Source organism: Micropterus salmoides, unplaced genomic scaffold, assembly GCF_014851395.1.
Source record: "Micropterus salmoides isolate LMB-PRFRI ecotype aquatic unplaced genomic scaffold, ASM1485139v1 Ms_hic_scaffold_2, whole genome shotgun sequence".
Classification (NCBI taxonomy): Eukaryota; Metazoa; Chordata; class Actinopteri; order Centrarchiformes; family Centrarchidae; genus Micropterus; species Micropterus salmoides.
Genome location: NW_024041150.1, coordinates 52,754,966 through 52,779,965, shown reverse-complemented (window position 1 = coordinate 52,779,965; position 25,000 = coordinate 52,754,966). Strand labels below are relative to the sequence as shown.

The following is a 25,000-nucleotide window of genomic DNA, read 5'->3' as shown; positions in this document are numbered from 1 at the left end:
TATTTATCTCAAAATCAATAACAAATTATATAGTTTTATATTTTAACCTTATTCTGGGAATCTCCTGTTTGTATATTTATGTTTATATATTTCCAAAATATTTTTTATTTAATTTTATTTACTTTAATTTAAAATATAGTAACCTTATTCTGTTAGTACATCTTTTACTCATAATTAAAATGTTAAGAAATGTTGTTATATTTTGACTTTTTTCAGGAAATGTCTGATTTTTTCTGCGCGCCTTTAGATCTCGTCTGTCTGGGTTGTTAATGAGGAGCGTCAGGTGTTTTAGGAGCTCTGAATATTAATGAACACAAAGTCTGAGAGCAAATAAACCAGAAAACAACTCTTCAGAAAAAAAAACAAATATATGATCCTTTTTCTACAACCACAACAAGTTCTCTCAGCTTTGATAAACTTTGTTTAAGTGTAGTTATGGTTATATAGAGTTTAATATATAATCTGTTGCAGTTCTGAAGAAGAAGCTTTAAGCTACGCTGCGCAAATACAGATTCATTCTTTCACCATTATTTTAATGAAACATTAGAGAAACACGTCTTCACATGAGAAACAGCAGACGTCGTCAGAAGGATCAGCTGATGAATCAACATGTTCCAGTAATAAAACAGCTGACAGCAGTATCTGCTTTATTAATAATGTTAACAAACCCTCAGACAGTCAGTTAATAATATTTACTGTTGTTGAACAAACGTTGGTTCCTGCAGTCAAGCAGCAGCTGGTCGGTTTGATCCAGATGTTGTAGCTTCGTCAGTCCAGCAGGGGGCAGCTCAGAGGCCAAAGGAGTCTTTGTCCCTGTGATAATGTCCTCACATGTGTTTACCTTTAACTTACCCATTAATGAGGATTAACCTCTACTGTTGTTATTAATGGGACATTAGGAGGATCATTTATAGATGAAATTAATATATTAAGGTCGTATTTAGACTCTCTGCATTTCTACATTAAAGAGTTCTGTTTTTTTAATTCAGGAGCAGCTTTGTTGCTGTTTTGCACATTTTAAGATGCCAAAAAATAACCCCTAATTTATTATACCACATTAATAAGTGAACCAAAGAGCTGCTGCAGAAAACAAAAGCCTGTTGTTACTGTGGACATCGAGAAGCTGACATGAAACTAACACCTCTAAATGTACTCGGTTTGATGATTTGCACTTCAGGGGTTTTTAGTATGTAAAAACACCATGAACTGATAATTAAAGGAATAAATGTTGTGTTGAAACCGCAGGCGTCCACAGACTTTTGGCCATGTAGTGTTCCTGCAGCAGAGCTTGACAGTGAGTTTGGCTGAACCTTAATCTCGTTCCAGGTGAGTGCAGACTTTGCCTGAGGGAATTACCCACAGTTCATAGCATTGTGACGTTAAACACGGGGTCACCAGGGGAAGCCTGGAAAAAGGTAAACAAACAAACATGGACGGAGCAGCTACAAGAAAAAAGAACTTTACATCTAAGTGTTTTTTTATTAAAAAGACTAAACTGATTATTTTAAAATGACCTCTCGGCTCTGAAGAAAGTAAACACAGAGAAATAAAAAGTCCTGAACCTTCAGGTGTGTCAAAGTAACGTGATTTAATGTCCCATTAAACCGTGTCGGGCCCTTACAGCCAGTCGTACTCCAGCACTTACCAGGTGGCGTCAGTTGAGTCTGTCAGGGTTTAGAAATCTGGGTTCCAGGTTCAGGCTTTAGGGTTTCAGGGTTTAGGGTTCATGGTTCCGGGTTCAGGCTTTAGGGTTTAGGGTTCAGGCTTTAGGCTTTGGTTTTCAGGGTTTAGGGTTCTGGGTGCCAGATTCAGGCTTTAGGCTCTAGGTTTCAGGGTTCGTGGTTCAGGGTTCGGGGTGGAGACTGGGTCCTTAGAAGTGGGGTCAGACAGACTTTATCAGTCATCAGACCGTGTCACTGGAGGGGCTGTGTAGCCCTGTGCAGGTGCACTGTGGGAAATGTAGGCCCCTGTGTTTCTGCGGTGGATGTCAGGATATCTGCAGCTCTGAGTTTCCCTTTAACACAAACACTGGTTCACGAGGCTGAAAGGCCTGAAACCAGGAACACGGACGTTTGGAATGAAATTATTCAGAAGGTAAAGCAGGAACTTGTTTCGTGCCCCTCTGTGGACGCCTGAGTACAGGTGCAGGTAACGTGTGCAGAGAGGATGTACGTGTGTGTGTGTGTTAATGTGTTTGTGTGTCATGCGTAGTCCTGTGTACAGGAAGTAGAGGTTTGTGACAGGAAGTAGGTGTGGGCCGCTTAAAGAACCAGCGTCTCTGTGGTGTGAAGTCTCTGGTTCCCATTAAAAGATAACAGCGTGAGTGAATCTCATTATCAAACACTGTTTGTATGCAGTATCATGTGTGTGCGTGTTTTTATCACAGCTTCACGCTCAGCCTCGCCTTATAAGGAAACGCACTTCACATTCCTTCAAGCTGCAGCAAAGACACCACTTCCTCTTCTTCGCTCGCCCGACTCCTTTCGACTTGACTCAGAAAACGAGTTCAGTTGCTGAGGAAGTGTGTGTGTGACATTCAGCACTTCCTCTGCTGTCGTTCTGCTTCTGGCTCCATAAATGGCAGCTGAACTGTTCGCCCGCTGTGGGAACGTGACTACGACCGGCAGCCATGTTGGGGGGCCGAGACACGTTTAGCCTAGCTTAGCACAAACAGTGGCAGCAGGGGGAAACCGTTAGCCTCCGTGCACACAGAGAGCCGGGGTGGCTGCAGAGCATTGTCTCATCCACAGGAGTGAAACTGGGCTGAAATAAAGCCTCAGCATTTTATTCACCACATTGACCCTGGAGCAGGAAGCACCAGCATTTCAAGTTTCTCCACTCGTTTACTCAGCTTGATCAGCCAGAACATTAAGACCACCTTGATGCTGGTCTCCCTTTAGCCACCACACCAGCCCCGACCCGTCAAACCAGACTAACTAACTCTGACTATATTCATTTCAGGAGAGAAAGTAACACTTTCACTTGTTAAACCAGATTAATTAGACTCTCGCACCAGTTTAACTAGTCCAGCTAAAAGCTAACTAGCGTAGCTTAGCAGAGTGCCTCTGAATCAAGTGGCATCCTCACCTGATCTTCAGATCAAATGTTTAAGGCCCCGTCCACACTACTCCGTTTTATTTTTAAAACGAATACAATCTCAGTCCACAGCAGCGTTTTAGCTGCGTATCATAGAAATGATCTCCGTCTACATTAAAGTGACTGAAAACACACATCTATTGGCCGTTCACGTACCCTGAGGGTGCCGGTGTAAACGTGAAGCAGATGGTCTATTCCGTGGTTACAGAAGATTTGGCAAAAGAATAAAAGAAGAACCAGACCAGATTTTATTTTGCATGGACCAACAACGATGTGGGACTGTTACTGTAACACAGGAGTTAAACGCAGCTATGGCGGTGGAAAACAGACTGGGAATTACGGCGACATGCACACTTATAGGCTGTAAGTGTCATTTGCATGGTACAAAATATTTTAATTAAAATACCAACACTAAAACTCTGTCAGTAGCATCGTGTTTCTGCTTTGCATGACTTTTAAGACCCATTCAGAGAGCCAGGCGTGGGCATCTGCGTCATCGTTTCTAAAGTCCTTCGTTTTTTACCTGGAGTTTTGAAACGCAAAACGGGGTCGGCAGCGTTTTCTTCATTTTAGGTCTTTGTTTTCACCGTTTTAGTCTGGAATGGAGGTACAAACATAGCAAAAGGTCTCTGTTTTAAAACGCAGTAGTGTGGACGGAGCCTGAGTGCATTTCAGTAAAGAAGGCAACTAAAACGTAGAGCTTTAGATCATCCACACATAAAAGCGATGCATCTACGTGTTTGTTAAATTTTATATCAAGTGTGTGGCAGTGACTCATATCTCTGTAACAGGGTTCAGCTCTCATGTTCCTGCTGTGAGGAAGTGCCGCAGCCTTTCTGCTAACGTGACGTTCAGACTGGAGAGAAACGCTTCATTAAACGACGCTTAGGATAAAAACTGAATCTGGTGTTTTTTTTCAGACGTGTGACCAACATGTTGTGAACCGGACCCTTTATGTAGAACGGTTCTGGACTGCAGTTTGTCCCAGTTCTTGTCAGACTACAGTCCAACTGAGAACTGAACAAAGTGTGAATGAGGTTTGGTTTGAGTTTCCACTTCCTGTCGTCAAAAACACAGAGGCCAAGTGTGGCTGCTGTTAATGCAGATGTGTGACTGTGTTTCCCCATGGCTACGCACGCCATGTGTGTGTGTGTGTGTGTGTGCGTGCGTGTGTATTAAAGGGCGTGTCTATGTGTGTGTGTTTTCCCCCAGGGTATGCATACTGTGGATGGTGGCTTGTATAAACTCGTCAGTCGAGCCACCACACCTTTTATGTCTCTTACGCGCGCACACACACACACACGCACACACTCACTCATCCACACACATGCGCAACAGCAGCTGAAAGTCCTACATGTTTCAAATTCTTCAGAAACCTCCTCTGGGGTCAAATACTTCAGTTTAGATATTACCGTTTCTACAGCTAGTAAAACTACTACATCTACAGATACGAGAGCTACAGCTATTCCTACTACTGCAACTGTTACTACTACTTCTTCTGATGATGTTAATACTAGTTCTAAAACTATCACTACTACTATTACTGGTAACATTTGTACTTCTACTCTAGCTACCACTAACACTGCACCTGTTACTACTACTGCTTCTAAAACTATTACTACTGGTTATTTTGTACTTCTACATTTGTACCACTGCTACAGCTACTACTACCACTGATAATACTGCTCTTAATATTTCTACTTTGTAATATTGTAGTATTTGAACTGCTACTGCTTGCATATGTATATATTTCTGTTCTCTACTACATGTCGATGTATGGGGCTGCAGCAGCAAGAGTGACTCCTCCTGCTTCTGTTACATAATCCTCATCCTGCTGGAAGATTTGTAATCATTTAATGTTGAACACATTATGAATGAATGAACTACATGAGTCACAGGTGAACACCTTTCATGAATTCTGGATGTGTTAGCAGTATAAGTACATGCTTTAGCAGTGTGGCAGTACTATGAAGTGTAACCACTTTAACTTCACACAGGAGTCGTGTGCAGCGGTGAGGTGGACCAGCCAAGTTTTAACATGTCGCTTGTTCTTTATCTCCCTCCTGACATCCGCGGGTCTAAACTGGCTCAGGTATTTCTGTGTGTGTGTGTGTGTGTGTTGGACTGAGGAATGCAGCATGTAGGAGCAGAACCTGAATAGAAATGTGATTCATCTATCAGACAATAACTCTTTGGTAAATATATATCTGTGCAAATGTAGCTTTATTGTGCAGACTCTAACCTACCTAAAGACTGATTTTGATTAAGCTCACTTTAGGAGCTGCTCTTTACTCACAAGGGCTGAACTGCAAGCCCCAGAATGCATTGCGCTGTGTGTGTGGCATCCATGGCAGGATTACTAAACAGACCTACCGCTCAGAGCCTCATGTTGAAATGATCAAGAAGCTGTTTTTTCTTGTTGAAAAGACATACAAGTGACCACAGAGACACGCAAACAGCTACAGAGGGAATAAAACAACTTGAAAGACACGCAAAAATAACTAGAAAGACAGGCAAAACAACTGCAGAGGGACTAAAACAACCAGAAAGACACGCAAAAATAACTAGAAAGACAGGCAAAACAACTGCAGACTGACTAAAACAACAAGAAAGACACGCAAAGAAACTACAGAAGGACTAAATCAACCAGAAAGACACGCAAAAATAACTAGAAAGACAGGCAAAACAACTGCAGAGGGACTAAAACAACCAGAAAGACACGCAAAAATAACTAGAAAGACAGGCAAAACAACTGCAGACTGACTAAAACAACAAGAAAGACACGCAAAAATAACTAGAAAGACAGGCAAAACAACTGCAGACTGACTAAAACAACAAGAAAGACACGCAAAGAAACTATAGAAGGATTAAATCAACCAGAAAGACACGCAAAAATAACTAGAAAGACAGGCAAAACAACTGCAGACTGACTAAAACAACAAGAAAGACGCAAAGAAACTACAGAAGGACTAAATCAACCAGAAAGACACGCAAAAATAACTAGAAAGACAGGCAAAACAACTGCAGACTGACTAAAACAACAAGAAAGACACGCAAAATTACAACAGAGAGACTACACCAACTAGAATGTCATGCAAAATAACTAGAAAGACACGCAAAAAACTACAAAGACACGCAAAACTACTAGAAAAACATGCAAAACAACTGCAAAGGGACTAAAACAACTACAAAGACACGCAAAAAAATACAAAGACAGCCAAAAAAATACAAAGACACGCAAAAACAACTGCAGAGGCACCAAATCAACAAGAAAGAATGTCAAAACAAAAAGAAAGACATGCAAAATGACGACAGAGAGACTACACCAACTAGAACGTCATGCAAAATAACTAGAAAGACACACACAACAGCTGCAGAGGGACTTAAACAACTAAAAAGACGTGTTAAACGACAACAGAGAGACTAAAGATGACCACAGAAATGCAAAACAATTGCAAATACTTTTAACACAACAGCAGAGACATACAACCACAAATATTAACCCAGTAACCACAACAAGATAAAATAATGAAATACAAAATGACCACAAGGACAGAAAATGACCACAAAGAGACTTTTTAAGTCAGGCTGTGCGGCTACGACGTCAGAGGGATGGGGGCCCTTTACATGACTGAGGCCCGCGGTTTCATTGCTCATCTCATACACGTATATCTGTCAGCAGCAGCAGGTTCAGTCGTGTCGACATGAACTGAAACAGGTCAGGAGGAAGTGGTTTGGTGGAAACACTTTTACAACAGCTTTCTGTCCGACACACAGTTTGAACTCATCTTCTCATCACTGAGACTTTTCTCTTGATTCTGCATATGACTGTAAATCAACAGCTCTGTCATCACTTCCTGTCTAGCCTGTGTGCAGCTTCTTGCTGTCAGAGCAGGTGGGTCAGGTATGTGTGAAAGTGATGTGCATGGAGCTGTAGTCAGAGAATAACTCTGTATATGTAGAGTTCGTCAAACACAACAACATACCTAAGTGTCAGGAAAGCATTAAAGACTATGTTCATCTCTGCGTGTACGCTCTAATGTTAGCTGCTAATGTTAGCATATCAGGCTTACTAGCTTTCTATCTACATCATTAACTAATGAAATTAGTTAGCTCGATTTGTTTCAGACCTTAGAAAGGAGGACATTTCTGCAAAGTGGGGACATTTTGGCTTCAGAGGAAAGTTTGACGTCTCAGACTTTGGCTGGCGTGATTGTAGAATGTGAACTGAACTAAATCTCTTCACATCAGTTTGCTGCACACACTTCCGTGTTTTTTTTTACTTCCCAGGTACACAGTGAGAGAGAGAGAGAGAGAGAGAGAGAGAGAGAGAGAGTGGTGGAGAGACACTGGGTGAGAGTGAGCTGGGCAGGAAGTTGCCTGCAGGCTGGGAGTGGTTGGAGGTATAAAAGACAACTCGCCTTCCTTCTTTCTGCATTTGACTTCTCTCTTTCCCCTCTATCTCATACCTGAGACTATACCTGCACAGGTAAGCTGACGTAGGCTCTCCCTCTCTCTCTCTCTCTCTCACACACACACACAATTTCTGTAGCTTATTGAGAAGTGATTTGTTGCTTGTTGAGACTCTTTGCTTCTGATTCTGCTGCCACAGTCTGTGTCAGTCAGACAGTGTGTGGGAGTGTGTTACTGATCAGTGTGTGCACGTATCTGTGTGTGTGTATTGGTTCTAATCAGGATGTCGTGGGACTCGTACCTTGATAACCTAAAGACGGCCGACCAGAGCGGTAAAATCCCGGTCATGGAGGCAGCCATCTGTGGGATGACGGCCGGGCAAGAGAGTGTGTGGGCCAGCACGCCCGGCCTGGCCGGCATTACGGTAAACACCCACACACACACACTTTTCTTTCCAGACTCAGATTGAGGCAACAATACAAAAACCAGGCTTTAAAACATGCATAAGTGTGTTGTGTCATGTGTTTGTCAGCAGACAGGTTTTACAGTCCAGGAAGAGTTTCAGGGTGAGATACTTCCTTCTTCACAAAACACATGTCACAGTCTGCTGCTGCAGAGAAACTGGTCAAGTTTTTAGAACTTCTTCAACATCGTCTGCAATACTAAAACACGTGTGTGTGTGTGTCTATTTGGAGATACATGGTTTTCACCAGACCGCACTAATTTAAAAGTGAACTTTAAAATCCTAGAGTCAGCAACAGGTGACATCACCCTAAGAACTGTCACCCCATTGGCCGATCTTCACTCTTATTCACGTTGTAAGGAGATATAGATTTGACCACAGGTGAAAATGGATGTTTTTTTGCAGGTTTTCTTCTTCCTCTTGAGTTTTGGGCGTGTTCAGTTTGTCACTCGGCTGGTTCCCGCTCTGTCAGCGCAGCCGGGCGGAGCTGCAGCTGCATTCAGGTGCAGCAGGAAAAGACGTGGGCTGTGCAGGTTGCAGCTTCTTTGCAAAAAGACAGTGCCTTTTGTTAAAACAAGTGACAGATGTGTCAAATGCTGCCTAGTTTCAACACTCCGACTGTTGCTGACAGGAAGTGAACCTGACCTGGCAACAAGTTGAAACGTCTCACCCCATTGGCTGATTTCTTTACTTTCATAGTTTTTGGTTAAAACACGTTTCTGTATGAGAGAAATTGACTTGCTACAGCGGACATGTTTGCAGTGTGATAGTTGTTTAATTGGCAGGGAACAAAAACATGCACGTTTATTTGATTTTTATTAATTTTGGGGATTTTTTGAGTTCAGATATGTGGGGCAGGAAAGTAACAGTCATGTTGGAAGTGAAGACTACATTTTGTTTTTTGAGAAGAAGCAGTTGGTCGTAGTTTCCGGGCGTCTCTGTGGTTTTTTGGGGCTGCAGGCTAAGCGTTGGTTCAGCTACCTTATAAGGACATGATGTAGAAAAAGAGGCAAATACAGGAAGTGGAGGAGATCACTTCTTGTTTCTCTCTCACACACGCACGCGCACACACACACGCACACACACGCACGCACACACACACACACACACACACACACACAGTGAGGTGAGGTGAGGTGAGGGTGGAGAGGCTTTGCTGCAGTTACGCAATGTTGAGGTGGAGTCTGTGAGGCAAGAGCACACACACCTGCAGGTTTTGTTGTTTATTTATTTGTTTGGACTTTTTAATCTTTAATAATTACAGTTCACACACAGACACACGCACACACACACATGGTGTCACACTGCATGGCAAGTAGTCTACTTAAAGGCCTTAACTGTGATTGGCTGGATGGTTTCAGGAAGTGGTTTTGTCTCTGCAAGCAGCAGTGTTATCATGTCAGTGTATGTCGTGTCTTGACTTGTCCTCCACACATTCTTCTTCTTCTCTTATATGCATTTTCCTCCAATTTCAGACTGTCTTCAAATGTGAATCTGTGTTATAGGTGCCTTTTACTGTTAGCTGCACAATGGGGGAGCATTTTACTACTTTATATACAGCTAGCTAGTTTTAATACTTTCTATAAGGTTAGGTAGTTTTGACTGCTTTATATACAGCTAGCTAGTTTTAATGTTTTATAAACAGTTGGATAGTTTTAATTACTTTATCTGCAATTAACTAGCTTTAACTGCTTTAAATACAGCTAACTAGTGGTAATACTTTATGTACACATACTTTGCAAAGTTAGCTTGTTTTAGCTTGTTTTAATCTTTTGTATACAGCTGGCTAATTTTAACTACTTTATTTACAGGTAGCTAGTTTTAAAAGTTTATATACAGCTGGCTAGTTTTAACTACTTTATACAATTAACTAGTTGTAATAGTTTATATACAGTTTGCTAGTTTTAACTACTTTCGCTTATATACAGTTGGCTGTTTTTTTATAACGTCAATACAGTTAACTAGTTTTAATACATTATTTAGGCTAGTTTTAACTACTTAATATACAGATGGCTAGTTTTAACTACTTTATAAACAGTTAGTTATATAGGCTAGTTTTAATAGTTTTTATACAGTTAGCTAATTTTAAGTTCTTTAGCCTATATACAATTTGCTAGTTTTAGTACTTTCTATACAGTTAACTAGTTTTAATACGTTATATATGCTAGCTTTAACTACTTTATATACAGTTGGCTAGTTTTAACTACTTTATAAAGTGTTAGTTTTAAAAAAAGTTTACATTAAGTTAGCTAGTTTTACTTTATATACAGTTATCTAGTTTAAACTACTTTAAATGCAGTTTGCTTGTTTTAACTACTTTAGCCTATATACAGTTAGCTAGTTTTAATATGTTATATAGGCTAGTTTTAACTACTTTCAATTTAGTTAGCTAGTTTTAGCTACTATTTAAACAGCTAGTTTTAATAGTTTACATTATGTTAGCTACTTTAAACTACATTCTATACACTAAGCTAGTTTTAAAACTTTTTATAAAATTAGCTAGTTTTAATACTTTTTATACAGTTAGTTAGTTTGAATACTTTTACATAATGTTGGCTAGTTTTAACTACTTTATATACATTTAGAAAGTTTTAATTCTTTATATAAGGTTAGCTAATTTTAATATTTTTTAAACAGGTAGCTAGTTTTAATACGTTTTTAAAAAATTGAGAGACATTTTAGAAGCTGCATAGAGCTTTTTAAGAATTAATCAGTTATTGACTAACTAATCAATTGCTTGATTAATCGTTTCAGCTCTAATACAGCATGTAGCTACATGTGTCAGTGGGACAGTGTGTGTCCCTCGAGGAAGTCAGCAGACACCGTTATTCAACATAGTCAAACCAGCCAAACCAGTTTAATGGTAGCCTATTCATGGAAACCGTGGAGGTAGTCAGCCTGCCCTGAAACTACAGAGCTGCTTCCCCAAACATGTGCAGCCTATTTGCCTTTCAGCCAGGGTCTGTGTTTGGATTAATGTATGAAGTGCGGCCACAGACAAGCTTTCTATGTAACGAGACATTAGTGGCAACAAGCTATAGCTCACATATAATTTTGGCCTTAATTTAATGTAGTTTCTATTTTAGTCCGAGGCTTTGTGATCACTTGTGGGAGCTGTTAATGCAAACTGTCTTGGTTTCACATTAAAAGATGCTGATGTTTGCTATGTTCCATCAACACTAAACATCAACCAGTTAATGTGGCTAATGTTAGCTACAGCATAGGTTTCTTGTTCTGGAGTCATTCATTAAGTAAGGCTCAACGTTTTATTTTCTTACAGAACCCTGATATTACAGACTTTAGAAGACAAATAATCAGGCAGCCTGAGCACTTCAGCGTTCAGTGCCTTTCTCAAGGGCCCATTCTGTTTACCTTCCCCAAAGCATTATGGGAACTGTAGTACTACAATGTGGAGTATGATTATCACCCAAATAAAATTCAGACAAATCTGAGGCTAAGAATGTCCCATCAACAGAGAATGTGTTGCTTTGGATTGATTTTAACCCTGGTGTGGGTAGATCAACAGGCCTGGGAATATGCAGTTTTCCCCTAATCATCTCCTGGTTGCCCCTTTGTTGGTTTATGCCTCAGGTCAGATAATAACCAGTCTGTCTCTCCCCCTCTCTCTTTTAGGTGGACGAAATTAAGAAGCTGGCACATGACAGGAAGAATTTCTCCCAAGTCGGCGCTTACATTGCAGGAAAGAAGTGCATGATGCTCCGAGATGAGTTGGACACAGACAAGGTCCACACCTTGGACCTGAAGACCGCTAGAGACGCTGATGGCAACGCCTATGGAATATGTGTTGGAAAGAGCAAGCAGGGTAAGACAGACATGCATTCAGAGAGACATAGATACTGGTAGAGGGGGAGATAGACAGTGTGACATCACTTCCTGACAGTCTTACTTCAGGTCCGATATCCCCCAGAGTCCTGTATGAGTATGTGTTTAACTTGAATACCTTCTCTAAAGATAAGACAGGAGTCTTCTTTGTTGTTGTTGTTTGTAGTAAATGAAGGTTTGACTCTCCTGTCTTACCCAGCTGTCTCTCTCTCTCTGTCTCACCAGCTTTAGTCATAGCTATGGGCACAAAAGAGGCATCTGGAGGTCAGCTAACCAGCAAGGTGTTTGGCGTTGTTGACTACCTGCGAGGAGTCAACATGTAAGACAAAATGGCCACCGTCCCCTCCTGTACCCACCAACCAAGATGGCTGCCACCCCCCTGCCTTCCCCTGCGTATCGACTCAAGAAAACGGCCACTGCTCTGAGCTTCTTTAGTTTCTTTTATTATTTTGACCTTCCCGGCGTATTTCTGCCATCAGGGATAAAAATGAGGTGTTTAAAGTTTAAATCCATGTAATGAATGAGTGGTAGAAGTGAACACACATGCGGCAGTGGACTGTGTGTGTGTGAAAGCTGTTAGCATGTTTGAATCTGTTAAAAGCAGGGAGCCAGTGTTACATTTTTTTTTTTTTACAGTGGCGATGGATTTGTGTCCAATCACAGCTCTCTGGAGACAAATTACACACTGAAAAATAAAAAAACAACATGTTTATTCTATAAAACACTCTGAGTGTCTGTCTCTCTCTGTGTCTGAGCTTGTGCATTGTGAGGACATATTTCAGTTTTAAATCATTGAGGACATTTAGGTTAGGATTAGTTTAGGATCCTAAGTATGCATGTCATGGTGCATGGGCAAGTAAAAAAGGTACGAGTTAGGGTGCAGGTACAGGTACAGGTTAGGGTACAGGTCAACTTAGTGTACAGGTACGAGTACAAGTTAGGATACAGGTACGAGTTAGAGTACAGGTCAACTTAGGGTACAGGTAGAGGTACGAGTTAGGGTGCAGGTACAGGTACAGGTTAGGGTATAGGTCAACTTAGTGTACAGGTACGAGTACAAGTTAGGATACAGGTACAAGTTAGAGTACAGGTCAACTTAGGGTACGGGTAGAGGTACGAGTTAGGGTACAGGTCATCTTAGGGTACAGGTAGAGGTATGAGTTAGGATACAGGTCCACTTAGCGTACAGGCACGAGTACAAGTTAGGGTACAGGTACAAGTTGGGTACAAGTCATCTTAGGGTACAGGTAGAGGTACAAGTTAGGATACAGGTCCACTTAGTGTACAGGCATGAGTGCAAGTTAGGGTACAGGTACAAGTTGGGTACAAGTCATCTAGGGTACAGGTAGAGGTACAAGTTAGGGTACAGGTCATCTTAGGGTACAGGTAGAGGTATGAGTTAGGATACAGGTCCACTTAGTGTACAGGCACGAGTACAAGTTAGGGTACAGGTACAAGTTGGGTACAAGTCATCTTAGGGTACAGGTAGAGGTACGAGTTAGGGTACAGGTACAAGTTGGGTACAAGTCATCATAGGGTACAGGTAGAGGTACGAGTTAGGGTACAGGTCAATTTAGGGTACAGGTACGAGTACAAGTTAGGGTACAGGTACGAGTTAGGGTACAGGTCAACTTAAGGTACAGGTACGAGTTAGGGTACAGGTAAGGGTAAAAGTTAGGATACAGCTGAAGGTAAAGGTGAACACAGAAGTCACCCCTGGAGGATCCACCATGATCATGTAAGTATTTAGCAGCTCGTAGTAACCACCTATAGGTCAAGAAACTTCATGGGTGTGTTTGATTTGAGTCACATAGCATGCTCGCCGGGCGGAGCTTTAATCTGGTGAGGGAGGTGGACACAACCTTTTTTGACAAGTGTACATGCGGACTGGTGTAAATAAAGACCAACTCTGAAGTACAATACTTGAGAAAATATGTACCAATGTAACAGTACTATTTTAAATACTAGTATGCAAGGAACAACTCTGTTGCAGTAACAAGAATACATACTATCTTTATTACTGGTACTGCAATACTACACCTCTAAAACTAATACTCATATTTCTATTATGTATTACTATCACTGCTTCTGTAACTTATACTACTATGACTACTTATAGTACTACTTATAATACTGCCTCCACTGCTGCTGCTCTCTCTACTACTACAGTTCTGCCACCACACCATAGTACTAGGACTACTACTGTTACCAGCTGAACCATAGTACAATGACTGTGTTACAATATGTTGATAGACAGTATGCAGAAGTACACTTTATATTATAAAGTCTGTTTAATGTTCTTTATTGATAATAATAATATTATTATTATTATTATTATTACTTTATTGATACCGCTGGTTGTTAACAGTGAAATCAAGTGTTACGAAGAGGACTGTACTACAGTGTACTACAGTAAGAGTAAAGATACTGCTGAATATAAAATGAGAGTATCTATAAGAAGAGAAGACCCCCGCCCTTCCCCCTCCAGTCATGTGCGGTTATATTTAGCTGCAGTAAAAGGCTACAGGGACACTGGACATGCTGTGTGTAGTACAGTTAAAGGTGAGTGTAAAGGGTAAGGTGTGTGTGTGTGTTGGGGTTAGTGCCCTTTGCAGTGAATGCAGGGCCGGTCTCACATTTACCCTTTAGATCAACTTTGACCTTCTCTGTCTGAGTTAGGGGCCGTCACACTAGTTCACCCCACAGAGAGAAACAAATAATTATTTAATAAAAATACATGAAAATATTCATATAATACATTAATAAAATCTGTGTGAGTAGATACAGTCTTTTATGTGTCATACATAAGGGCTTATAATGTGACTGTAGTAACAGAAACTATGTTGGATTGTGAATAATATACACATTTTGTTTGAAGAAGCAGACCTGGGGAATGAAAATAATTCTAATAAACAACCACAAGAAGATTCAAATGTTAATTCTGCTGACATGAATAATCAATAAGAATCAAATTTGTAAATAAACAGCATAACACATGATGGCGTTCTGAATAAATCTGTCCAGCAGTTTTATAAAGAAAACAGGTGCAGGAATATTTACTTTCTTGATTCTTTGTGAGTTTATTTAGTTTTTTATTAGACTAAAAAACTAGTGTGAAGGACTGAACTATCGAACTGACGCATCTCGAGGTACAAAGTGGTATTTCAGCACAGGACGGGCCAGCGTTAGCTGATTAGCATGCTAACATCAGTAGATATACATAAACGTCTTTGACATGACGTAGTATTTGTTAATTTTATAAGTTAATGAAAATATTCATATATTAATTTTATCTTTCAAACAAATTAACTTCTGGTGATATCTTACACATATTGTACTATATTACTACAACTGCTATTATAATTACTTCCAATAATACTGCTCCTATGCTACTATGTCTGTTACTGCTAATATTATTACAAACAATAGTAGCCTACAGCTAGTACTAATACATACACAAGTACTGTCAGTACTGTTAGCACATCTGCTTTTGCTATTATCAGCTACTACCACTTTAAATCTTTTGTCTACTAACACGCTAATTTTGATAGATTTTTGATATATTGTAAGAACTACTGCTGTTACTGCTTCTACTACTGCAAGTAAATCCTGCTAATATGTAAATATTGCTACAATCTTTGCTACTAACTTTTGCCAGCACAGCTGCTTGTACTACTTTTTATCTGCTTCTTCAACTAACACAGTATTCTTACTTCTTACTGTTAATATGCTAATACTGATATTGCTAAAACTGCTGAAACAAATACTGCAACCTCCTCTGGTTATGCTTCTTCTATAATTGCTAATACACTTAATACTGATACAACTACTGTTACTTGTTCTGCATCCAATAATACTGCACTATTTACTGGTGATACTGCTACTACTTCTGTAGACACTGTTCTAATTACTGGTAATATGCTAATATTATTACAACCTATACTACTTAAACTTCTACTGATATGCTAATAAATATATATTCCTACACAACAAACATCTTCTGTAGTATTTGCATTTGTTGTCGGGCTCCTCAGAGTTCACGGTGTTGTTGTATTGTGTCAGCTCTTTGTGCTGCAGGTTCTTCTGTTCGCCTGCAGTCCTGTCCCACACAGACGCTCCCTGCCTCTGCACCCAGCCTCCACCCCCTTTCAGGAAGCGTCTATAAAAACCCTGCAGCGAGACAGACAGACACTTTCCACGTCAGTCGGACAGTCAAACGGACAGACAGACGGCCACAGTCTTCTCTTCTTTTCTCCGTCCACACAGCTGAGGTAGGCTGGAGTTTTCAGCTCTGGTTGGTCCCTTTGTGAAACAACTTTTGCTTTAGTTCTAACATAGAAACTATTTCCTGTTTGTTACTCACTCTGGTCTAAACCTGTTACAACTTGTCTCTTTTATCTTATTTTGAAAGTTTTCAGAGGAAGTTGGCACACTGGAAGTTAAATCAGATATCTGCATACGCTCCATTTTCTCAAATCTCAGTGTGTTTGATTCTTGATCTAAACTCAAAGACAGAAACCCCTCAGGCTTTGACTTTCAGCAGCCTGGAGGTCAAAGTGCTGCAGAGCCGAGCCGAGCGAATGCAATCTGACAAACAGCAGCAGAAGTACAAAGTCCAGACAGACAGCGAGGCAGAGCACTTTGATTTAATGTGTAAGATGTTTACTGATGAACTAACCTGAACATAGCTGGATCCCAACACGTCAGCGCATTCATAGCACATTATTAAATACATACAGCAGTGATGGTACTGTTGTAGCAGTAGTATAGGAATAGTACAAGTATTTCAAGCAATAATCAGAGCAGCAGTAGTACTAAGAAGAAGTTTTGTATTAGTAGAAGTCATGTAAGCGATACTTTTAGCACAAGTAGTAGCAGTATTTTTAGGAGTAGAATTAGGGGTAACAGTTGTGTAACCACTACTTTTAGCAGGATCAAGATCAGGGGTCATGAATAGGGTTAGGGGTCAGGGGTCTGGGTTGGGGTTAAGGTTCAGGGGTCAGGGGTCAGGTCCCCACAAAGACAGCCATACGGTGTGTGTGTGTGTGTGTGTGTGTGTGTGTGTGTGTGTGTGTGTGTGTGTACAGGAAATTCTTTGTAAAGGCCATGAGTGATTTCAAGTCTACTGCAACCACTCAGCTGTTGTTCTGCTGGCACGTCTGACCAATCACTGTGCACGACTGACATGCACGTACACACACACTCATGGTTACATAACACAGACTCTCAGACCTGAAGAACGTCCAGCAGAAATCTGTTTAAACAGCTGAGGGGTAAACCTTCCCCTCCTGCAAACTAATACTGCTGCAACTTACATAGCTAGGACTATTACTGCTGCTGCCTCGTACTGTACTCTGCACTGTACTGTGTACTGTACTGTACACTGCCCTTGCTTCTACAAGTACTTCCCCACTACTGGTACAAACATAGTAATACTGCTGTAGCTTACACTGTCAGGGCTATTGTTAATACTTCATCTGATTCTACTACTACTAATATTGTTAATACTGCAACAACTACTATTGCTGATATTGCTGCTTCCACTTCGGCTAATACATCAATACTTCAACAAGTTTTGCTATACAGGCTTCCATTACTGTGAATAATGCTAGTACTACCACTATTGTTCTGAATACTGCTTCCACTACTGCGAATCCTACTACAAACACAAGTAATACACCTTACTTACACCACTGCTGATACTTTCTGCTTCTATCATTAACACTGCTTCTACTGTCGCTATGCTAATCTGCTAGTTGTGAGTTATTACAGATAACACGTCAGCGTGTTTATGTCCATCAGCTGAGCAAACACCTTTAATGTCCTGCCGTCTCTGTAGAAGCTGTAATGTTGGTGTTGCAGACAGGAACAGACCTTTAGTTATCACAGAGAGGCTGGTGTCATAAATACCTCTTTAAATGTCAAGAACATTAATAAGTGTGTGAGTGTGTGTGAACTGTAATTCTATAACAGCGAGGAGGAAGTCAGGACCTCTGTATAAAAGGTCAGGGAAAAGGTCAGAGAGTTTAACACACTTACTGTATTAATAACCTCCAGAGGAAGATAAGGGAATCACTCTCTCTCTCTCTCTTTAATCCCCCCTCCTCTGTCACGAGAATAGTCTCTTCCCCTCTCTCTTATTGGTCCTGGTGATCCGCCTGTCAGGAGGGAAACTCTGTGAATGGCTGTGTGGGAGGGGGTGGGTGGCGTCTGACAGGGGACAGGGCGTGCTGCCTGCTGTCATGGAGGCAGCATGGCGTTACACAGGATCTCTGCAGCAGGTCTCTCACACACACACACACACACGCGCATGTACACACACACACACACAAACGCATGTACACACACACAGCGAGTTTAGCATTTTGTCCTCTGCTTCATAACTGGTTTGTCTTTTTCAAGGTCACCGGTTGACTTCCTGTCTCTCTGTCTGACAAAATTCAAATTCACATAAAGTTTATTGGCATGAATGTGGACGACACATTACACAACACAACACGGTCGTGAGAAAAGAGGAAAAAACATTGATAGATATCTTTTGTGTTTTTGATCTATCGCTAACATTTAGTTCTATGTTTGTCTTCTAAATGTCAGCACAGTTGGCTGCTGAAGCTTTCAACAAGGACTGAGCTGCAGAGAGGACTTTTCAGAATCAGAATGCACTTTATTGATTATCTTTGTACCAGATACTCACGTGCACATTAAGGATAGAAATAACAGCAGAAGTTAAGTAGAGAATATTTACATTTACTCATTTGACAGATGGTTTTATCCAAACCGACTTACAAGTCTGAAGGAGGTCTGTGAGATCCTGAAGAGGTCTGACTGTTAATAATGAGCGTTTAAAGTGAATCTGCTGTGACAGAGGGCGCCAGAGTAACTGAATCAGCCGGGCAGGGACATGTTGATGTAGGCTGAAGTCGGTGAATAAGTAGTCAGTGCATAATGTGACCAAAGCAGTGACAAAGATTTAAAGCAGGGCAAAGTCTGGAGATGTGTTTCGCAGATGAAAAAAGGCAGGGGATTGTCTATATGACTGGAGAAAAACAGGGTCCCATCCAAGAAGACACTAAAGCTGATGATACAACTTTTAGGGCAATGGTGCCGTCAACGGTAATGAGAAAAGACTACTACCGTAATCTCCTTCCCCCACCACTCGGCTACCCGCTCCGTCCCACCACTATCCATTCAAAACATAGTCGGGCTTGCCACAAGCAAGATTGCCCTGCAGCATTGCTCAAAAAGTTGCCCGGTGTATCATCAGCTTTAGGCTCTTGACCTGTGTGCAGACAGGTATGATGGCTGCTGATCTTAACTAGGACCAGTTGTGCACTTGGTCCAGGGCAAAAGCCAGTTTGGAATTGTTCAGAAAGTTTATTCTTGTCAAGGTAGATCTGTAGTTAAAATGCAACATCCCTCTTAACAATGGTGAATCTGAGATGTCTAAACCAGTCGGTCTGTTCCTGTTCTAATAATCCTGGAACATGGCCTGGTTGCCAATTGTAGGACAGCTTCTAGAAACATTATTTTATTGCGACCACATTATCCACACAGACACCAACATAAACTCTAAACATAAACAAATTCAAATGTTACATATTTACACAGAGTCTGGACAGTGAAAACTGGCTGGTCTCTGGTGACCTCAGAAGTAGCTCGCCCTGTCAGTCTCTCATCAAATCAGGCCCTTCTCTCTTGAGCAGATCTTCTTCCATTGATCTACAGTAGAATGATGTCTCATGGCAACACGCTTTCTCAACAGCGTGGGAGCAAAGACAGGTCGGATGGGGAATCCATGAGTCTTTGCAGCCAAACAGAAAAACTATGATGTGGATCATATTAGTATGTCATCTGCATACGCAGCAAATGTCTCACCTCTTTTGTTTCTGTCTCCCCACCTTTCTCTCCCCCTCCCCTCCTTCAGTCAGGATGTCTATCACTAAGATTCACGCTCGGGAGATTCTGGACTCCAGAGGAAACCCCACGGTGGAGGTGGACCTGTGGACAGCCAAGGGTGAGAACCCACAAGCTCTGTGAATATACAGTACATGCCTTTACTAAGTCAAGTTGACTGATATATTAGCGAGTCTGGCTAATAAAAACATAGGTGCATGATGTGCTTAGCCTAGCTTAGCTCAAAGACTGGAAGCAGGTGGAAACTGCTAGCTTAGCTTCATCAAAAGAGACACATCTACCTTCTAACAACTCTAACTCTCTGTCCGTCTCTCAGGTCTTTTCAGGGCAGCAGTTCCCAGCGGTGCATCAACTGGAGTCCATGAAGCTCTGGAGCTCCGCGATGGAGACAAGAGCCGCTACCTGGGCAAAGGTAAGAGCAAGGCAGCAGCAGGATGAGGGTTCAGATCCCCACAGAGCAAAGCAGTAATACTACATGCGGAGCTGGAAAGTGTTCCTTTGCTTCTTACCAGGTATAAAATGGAAATGTTAAGGTTCTTGTTTTTCCCTGCAGGTACTATTAAGGCTGTGGATCACGTGAACAAGGACATCGCCCCCAAGCTGATTGAGAAGGTATCAGTAAATGATCAATATCTCAAATGTAAATACACAATAAAGCGTCAGTGTGATTGAAGCAGAGTAGAATAACATTTCCAAATTTCAGAAATGTTGCTTTAGTCTGAGTATGCTCAAAGCTAATGCTAGTCCGATGTGAGAAAATGTTAACTACTGGAAAATACAAAGGTTTCTTATCTTAAGGAAATAACCTACAATGAACACATTTTGTCTCTGTCTCTGCAGAAGTTCAGCGTTGTTGAGCAGGAGAAGATCGACAAGTTCATGTTGGAGTTGGACGGCACTGAGAACAAATGTAAATACCTGTTTTGTCTCTCTGTCTGTCTCTGTCTGACCCGTCTGTCTCTCTGTCTGTCTGTCTCTCTCTGTCTGACCCGTCTGTCTCTCTGTCTACAGCTAAGTTTGGTGCTAACGCCATCCTGGGTGTGTCGCTGGCCGTCTGCAAGGCGGGGGCAGCGGAGAAGGGAGTTCCTCTCTACCGCCACATCGCTGACCTCGCCGGACATAAAGACGTCATACTTCCTGTTCCTGTGAGTGGGAGGGGCTTTGACTCTGACTTGAAATCTAAATTTACGTATTCAGCAACGTCCATTACAACCTAGATTATCAAAAAGCTAATTTTGATGCTTTGGCAACAAAAAGGCTGAAAGTGTGCTTTAGCCTAGTTTGCTAGAAGAAGTGTTCTCAAAGTGGGGTCCGGGGACCCTTAGGAGTCCTCGAGGAGGTAACTGGGGGTCCCCAGCAAAAAGGTGAATTATTTATTTTCACTATATTTTCATCCACAAGTTACATGATGGCAGAACATATGACTATTTTGGTACTTTCTGTAATAAAACATCAAAAAGCCAAAATCCTGTCAGATGGGGGTCCGTGGTCTAATTTGTCAGTTTAGGGGTCCTTGATGTAAAAAAGTTTGAGAATTTCTGTGCTACAACAAAGTGATGTTGTCCACCATATTGTTTATTTGGTTTATAAATTTTTTCTAATTAGTTAGGTGAAGGTGAAGATCACCAGTAAATTAACTAAAGAGGTTAAGAAGTAATGTAATAAGGAATATTGGCTCAGTGGTTAGAATAAAAAGTAACTGTCCTCTGATTTTCTGTTGGCTAATAAAAAGGTCTCCATTAATTTATCATGGGTGGCTAGTTAAATGGTGAAATGACTACTAAGTTAAAGTAACTGTAGTGTCTTATAATCATTTTCTCCTACGCAGGCCTTTAACGTCATTAACGGTGGAAGCCACGCTGGAAACAAACTGGCCATGCAGGAGTTCATGATTCTTCCAGTTGGAGCCGCCAACTTCCACGAGGCCATGAGGATCGGAGCCGAGGTGCTACACATTTATTAGCAGTAGTTGATTCAGGGACAAACAAAAATACATCAAGATGTATTTTAAAATAAGATACCAACATACCCTTAATCTAAGCGTATCAAAAAAAAGCAGACACGACACACGACATGTATTAAAATAAACTAATTTCCCATCAGTACCCTGACTCAGTTGATTAAGTGATCGGTGTTTGAGAGCAGCAGCTTTTCTCTCCCTAATGAGTCATGTGATAAATCTGACATGCAACCAATTAACAGATCAAATATTCACATATCCCTGTGATTAATAGGATGAAGGTTAGTTGTAAAGTCAGTAATGTTTAAATAACAGTTTGCTAATGACTCATAAGGGGATCCTAATTTAGATTAGGATCGTGCCTTGTTTTGAGTAGCTTTTGAGGAATCAGTACCATTAATGGAATTTACCTGCATGTAAGTCAGACAGGTAGCTGCAAGGATCAGTTTTAGTTTTCAATGAGATTAAAACTGTGCTACAAACGACTGTTTCGGGAGGGCAGCGTAGGCTACAAGCTTGCACCAGCATGACTCCCCTACCTCGTCTATTCTTTGCCTTTCTCTCAATCATGTCTCTCCTCGTAGGCTAATTCCTCTCCACGCTCCTCTCTCTGCCTCCAATCTTGTTTTGACTAGCAAAAGAGGGAGACACAGCTTTGATGTTGAAATTTTACATATAGTGCCCATAGTGTCATGTTCATTTCGTGAACACCAATTCTTAACACAAACTGTTAAGTTTTGAATTTTATAAATACCAAAGTATTTTGGTACAAAATATAAAGATTTATAAAAAATTTCATCAACTCTATAAAACTGTATCATAAATACTGCCCATACCTGGTTGTATTAGTAGTTACATTGTTAGTATTAATATAACACACTCATTATTTATTACATTATTTCTACTGTTGGCTTTGAGTAAATGTTGATGTGCATGTCTGACTGTATTCTGACGTGTAAATGTTCAGGTGTACCACAACCTGAAGAACGTGATCAAGGCGAAGTACGGTAAAGACGCCACAAACGTGGGAGACGAGGGAGGCTTCGCCCCCAACATCCTGGAGAACAATGAGGGTGAGACATCCACCTGTCTGTCTGTCTGAATGGTCTGTTTGTAGTATTTTTCTACAACAGGAGTGAATAATTTGTGAAAATACTAGTTTAAAACTTACTCTCATAAACATATGTCATGATATTAATGATATTGCAACATTAAGAAAGTGATTAAATAAATATTGTAATAACTTTTAAAGCAAATATTACACTATAATCCAGCTTCTTAAAAGTGAGTATTTGCTGGTTTTATTATATTACAGTTATGTTGTAATATATATTAATATGCATGCTGTAGTTCTTGTCTTAAATACAGTTATTGCAGAAATTCCTTGTAAATCATTTATATTATGTTTTGCCTAAACTGCTCTGCATTTACTTGAGAGATATTGTGGACTTAGGAGATGTTCCACTCTGTTTACTTTTCCTGCAACCAGATCTCAGCTCCTGCTGTCACAGGAAGAGAAAATGAGTAAAATGGGACTCAGTCCTTCACATCAACACCCACACACTAAACATAAATACTTTATGTCTCTGTGCAGCTCTGGAGCTGCTGAAGTCGGCCATCGAGAAGGCCGGCTACCCCGACAAGATCATCATCGGGATGGACGTGGCGGCGTCCGAGTTCTACCGCAGTGGAAAGTACGACCTGGACTTCAAGTCCCCCGACGACCCGTCCAGACACATCAGCGGAGAGAAGCTGGGAGACCTGTACCGCAGCTTCATCAAGAACTACCCCGGTAACCACACACAGGTCACACTAGAACAAACTGAGGTCAAATCCAGGAAACCAAGAAGTACAATTTGTACAATTTGTACATACTTTAAAGGATTTAGTTATTTTCAAAGCAGTGACAACAATTTATAGCATCTACTTCCAAGTCTTTCATGCGATTTCTCAACTGCAAATCAGTCTGCAATGTGTTCCATGTGTTGGATGGAGCAGTATAACTAAAGGCTCTCTTACCGAGCTCTGTACGGGTCACAGGTACAGATAACATAGGTAGGATAACAAATACAAGTTACTGAAGCGCAAATTATAGGAACTGATGTTGTGTGACATATAAGTGCAAAGAAGGGATAATTAATAAAGGGAAGTTGGAAGCTGGAAACAGGAGTGAGGGCCCTAGCTTTAGTTGAGACCAAACACAGTTTTTTAACCACCTTGTCTCACCTTGTATGATATCATTTAAGAATACGTCAGTAGCCTACAATTTATATTTTCTTCATTTACACCACACATGTACTCTAGCCTACAATGTTTTGGTAGCATCATAGATCAAGTTTTATTTCTAAAGGTAGTATATTGAGTTAATTATTATTTTCAAAAGGGAACAAAGGTGCTCTTCTATTGCTGGCAGTGCTGACTGGCATTACGTTTGGAGGACTATAAACACATGAAAATACACCGACCTGCATGTGTCAGATGTGTTATAAATGTAGAATTTAATGCTATAAGTAACTTCTAATAACTCGTACACAGTCTGTGATGTCATGATCAGATTTTGTACAGGTGATCAGTGTGCAATACTGAATACTTTGAAGTATGATTGGCATTAATTCTGTTTTTGCTTGCTTAGATATAAATACAGTGGATGTCTATGGGGAGTGTGTTTGAACCATAATTACTCAGAGAGATCAATAAGAAAAATCGAAAGTACTGCGAAGTAATGCACATTTTTGAATGCAGAAAACGACATAATATGGTGCATGTATTGACATATGAACGATACACAGCACAAGCAATTTTGGAGGCACAAAAAAGGCAAAGAATAAGAGGAATTCAAGACACTTACTAGAATACTTACAAATACCTTAAAAATACTTGATACTGACCATCTCTTTGTAGCATTTGTTATTAAACGCACTTGAATTTAATGTTGAAATCAAAGACATTTAAAGGATAGAAGAAGATGTTTTGGAGAATCACAGAGATGTTTGAAGAGTTTAAATGACACATTTTCAATAGAAGTTCGCATTGGATGAATAAAAGCGCTGTAGCAGCTCTCAGCCTGTAGAGGTCAGTACAACTCTGCCCTGAAGTAACTCTGTTCATCTCCTTCACCCCAACCGGTCGAGGCAGATGGCCGCCCACCCTGAGTCATGGTTCTGCTCGAGGTTTCTGCCTCTTAAGGAAGTTTTTCCTTGCCTCTGTCTCCTAGTGCTGCTTGGTGGGAACTGTTGGGCTTCTGTAAATAGCATCATAGAGTTCGGTATAGACCTGCTCTTTTATGAAAAGCGCTGTGAGATAACTGTTGT

General features: G+C 40.8%; 3 protein-coding genes across 3 annotated transcripts in view; all 3 read left to right on the top strand.

The window, feature by feature from the left end:
• The window catches only part of LOC119912609, a 390,500-nt gene that overhangs the window by 310,919 nt on the left and 54,581 nt on the right, over positions 1 to 25,000 (top strand). The gene's annotated exons all lie outside the window — the stretch shown is intronic.
• LOC119912729 (profilin-2-like) lies at positions 7,426 to 12,539 on the top strand. The gene is made up of 4 exons (XM_038732024.1): positions 7,426 to 7,585; positions 7,792 to 7,933; positions 11,606 to 11,795; positions 12,041 to 12,539. Exons 2-4 carry the CDS (start codon positions 7,793 to 7,795, stop codon positions 12,136 to 12,138), a joined length of 429 nt encoding a protein of 142 aa, XP_038587952.1. The 5' UTR covers positions 7,426 to 7,585; position 7,792; the 3' UTR covers positions 12,139 to 12,539.
• The window catches only part of LOC119912637 (beta-enolase), a gene marked incomplete in the record, with an annotated part of 9,983 nt that continues 912 nt past the window's right edge, over positions 15,930 to 25,000 (top strand). The window contains 9 exon segments of the mRNA XM_038731921.1: positions 15,930 to 16,086; positions 19,740 to 19,829; positions 20,046 to 20,141; positions 20,283 to 20,341; positions 20,570 to 20,639; positions 20,741 to 20,874; positions 21,558 to 21,674; positions 22,657 to 22,762; positions 23,284 to 23,481. Coding sequence (XP_038587849.1) covers positions 19,745 to 19,829; positions 20,046 to 20,141; positions 20,283 to 20,341; positions 20,570 to 20,639; positions 20,741 to 20,874; positions 21,558 to 21,674; positions 22,657 to 22,762; positions 23,284 to 23,481 — 865 coding nt within the window.

Bases quoted from the DNA above. Each gene is read 5' to 3' on its own strand.
- LOC119912729 (XM_038732024.1), top strand. From the start codon at position 7,793: ATGTCGTGGGACTCGTACCTTGATAACCTAAAGACGGCCGACCAGAGC. The intron at 7,934-11,605 runs GTAAACACCCAC...TCTCTCTTTTAG, and splicing joins CCGGCCTGGCCGGCATTACG to GTGGACGAAATTAAGAAGCT. The intron at 11,796-12,040 runs GTAAGACAGACA...CTGTCTCACCAG, and splicing joins TGTTGGAAAGAGCAAGCAGG to CTTTAGTCATAGCTATGGGC.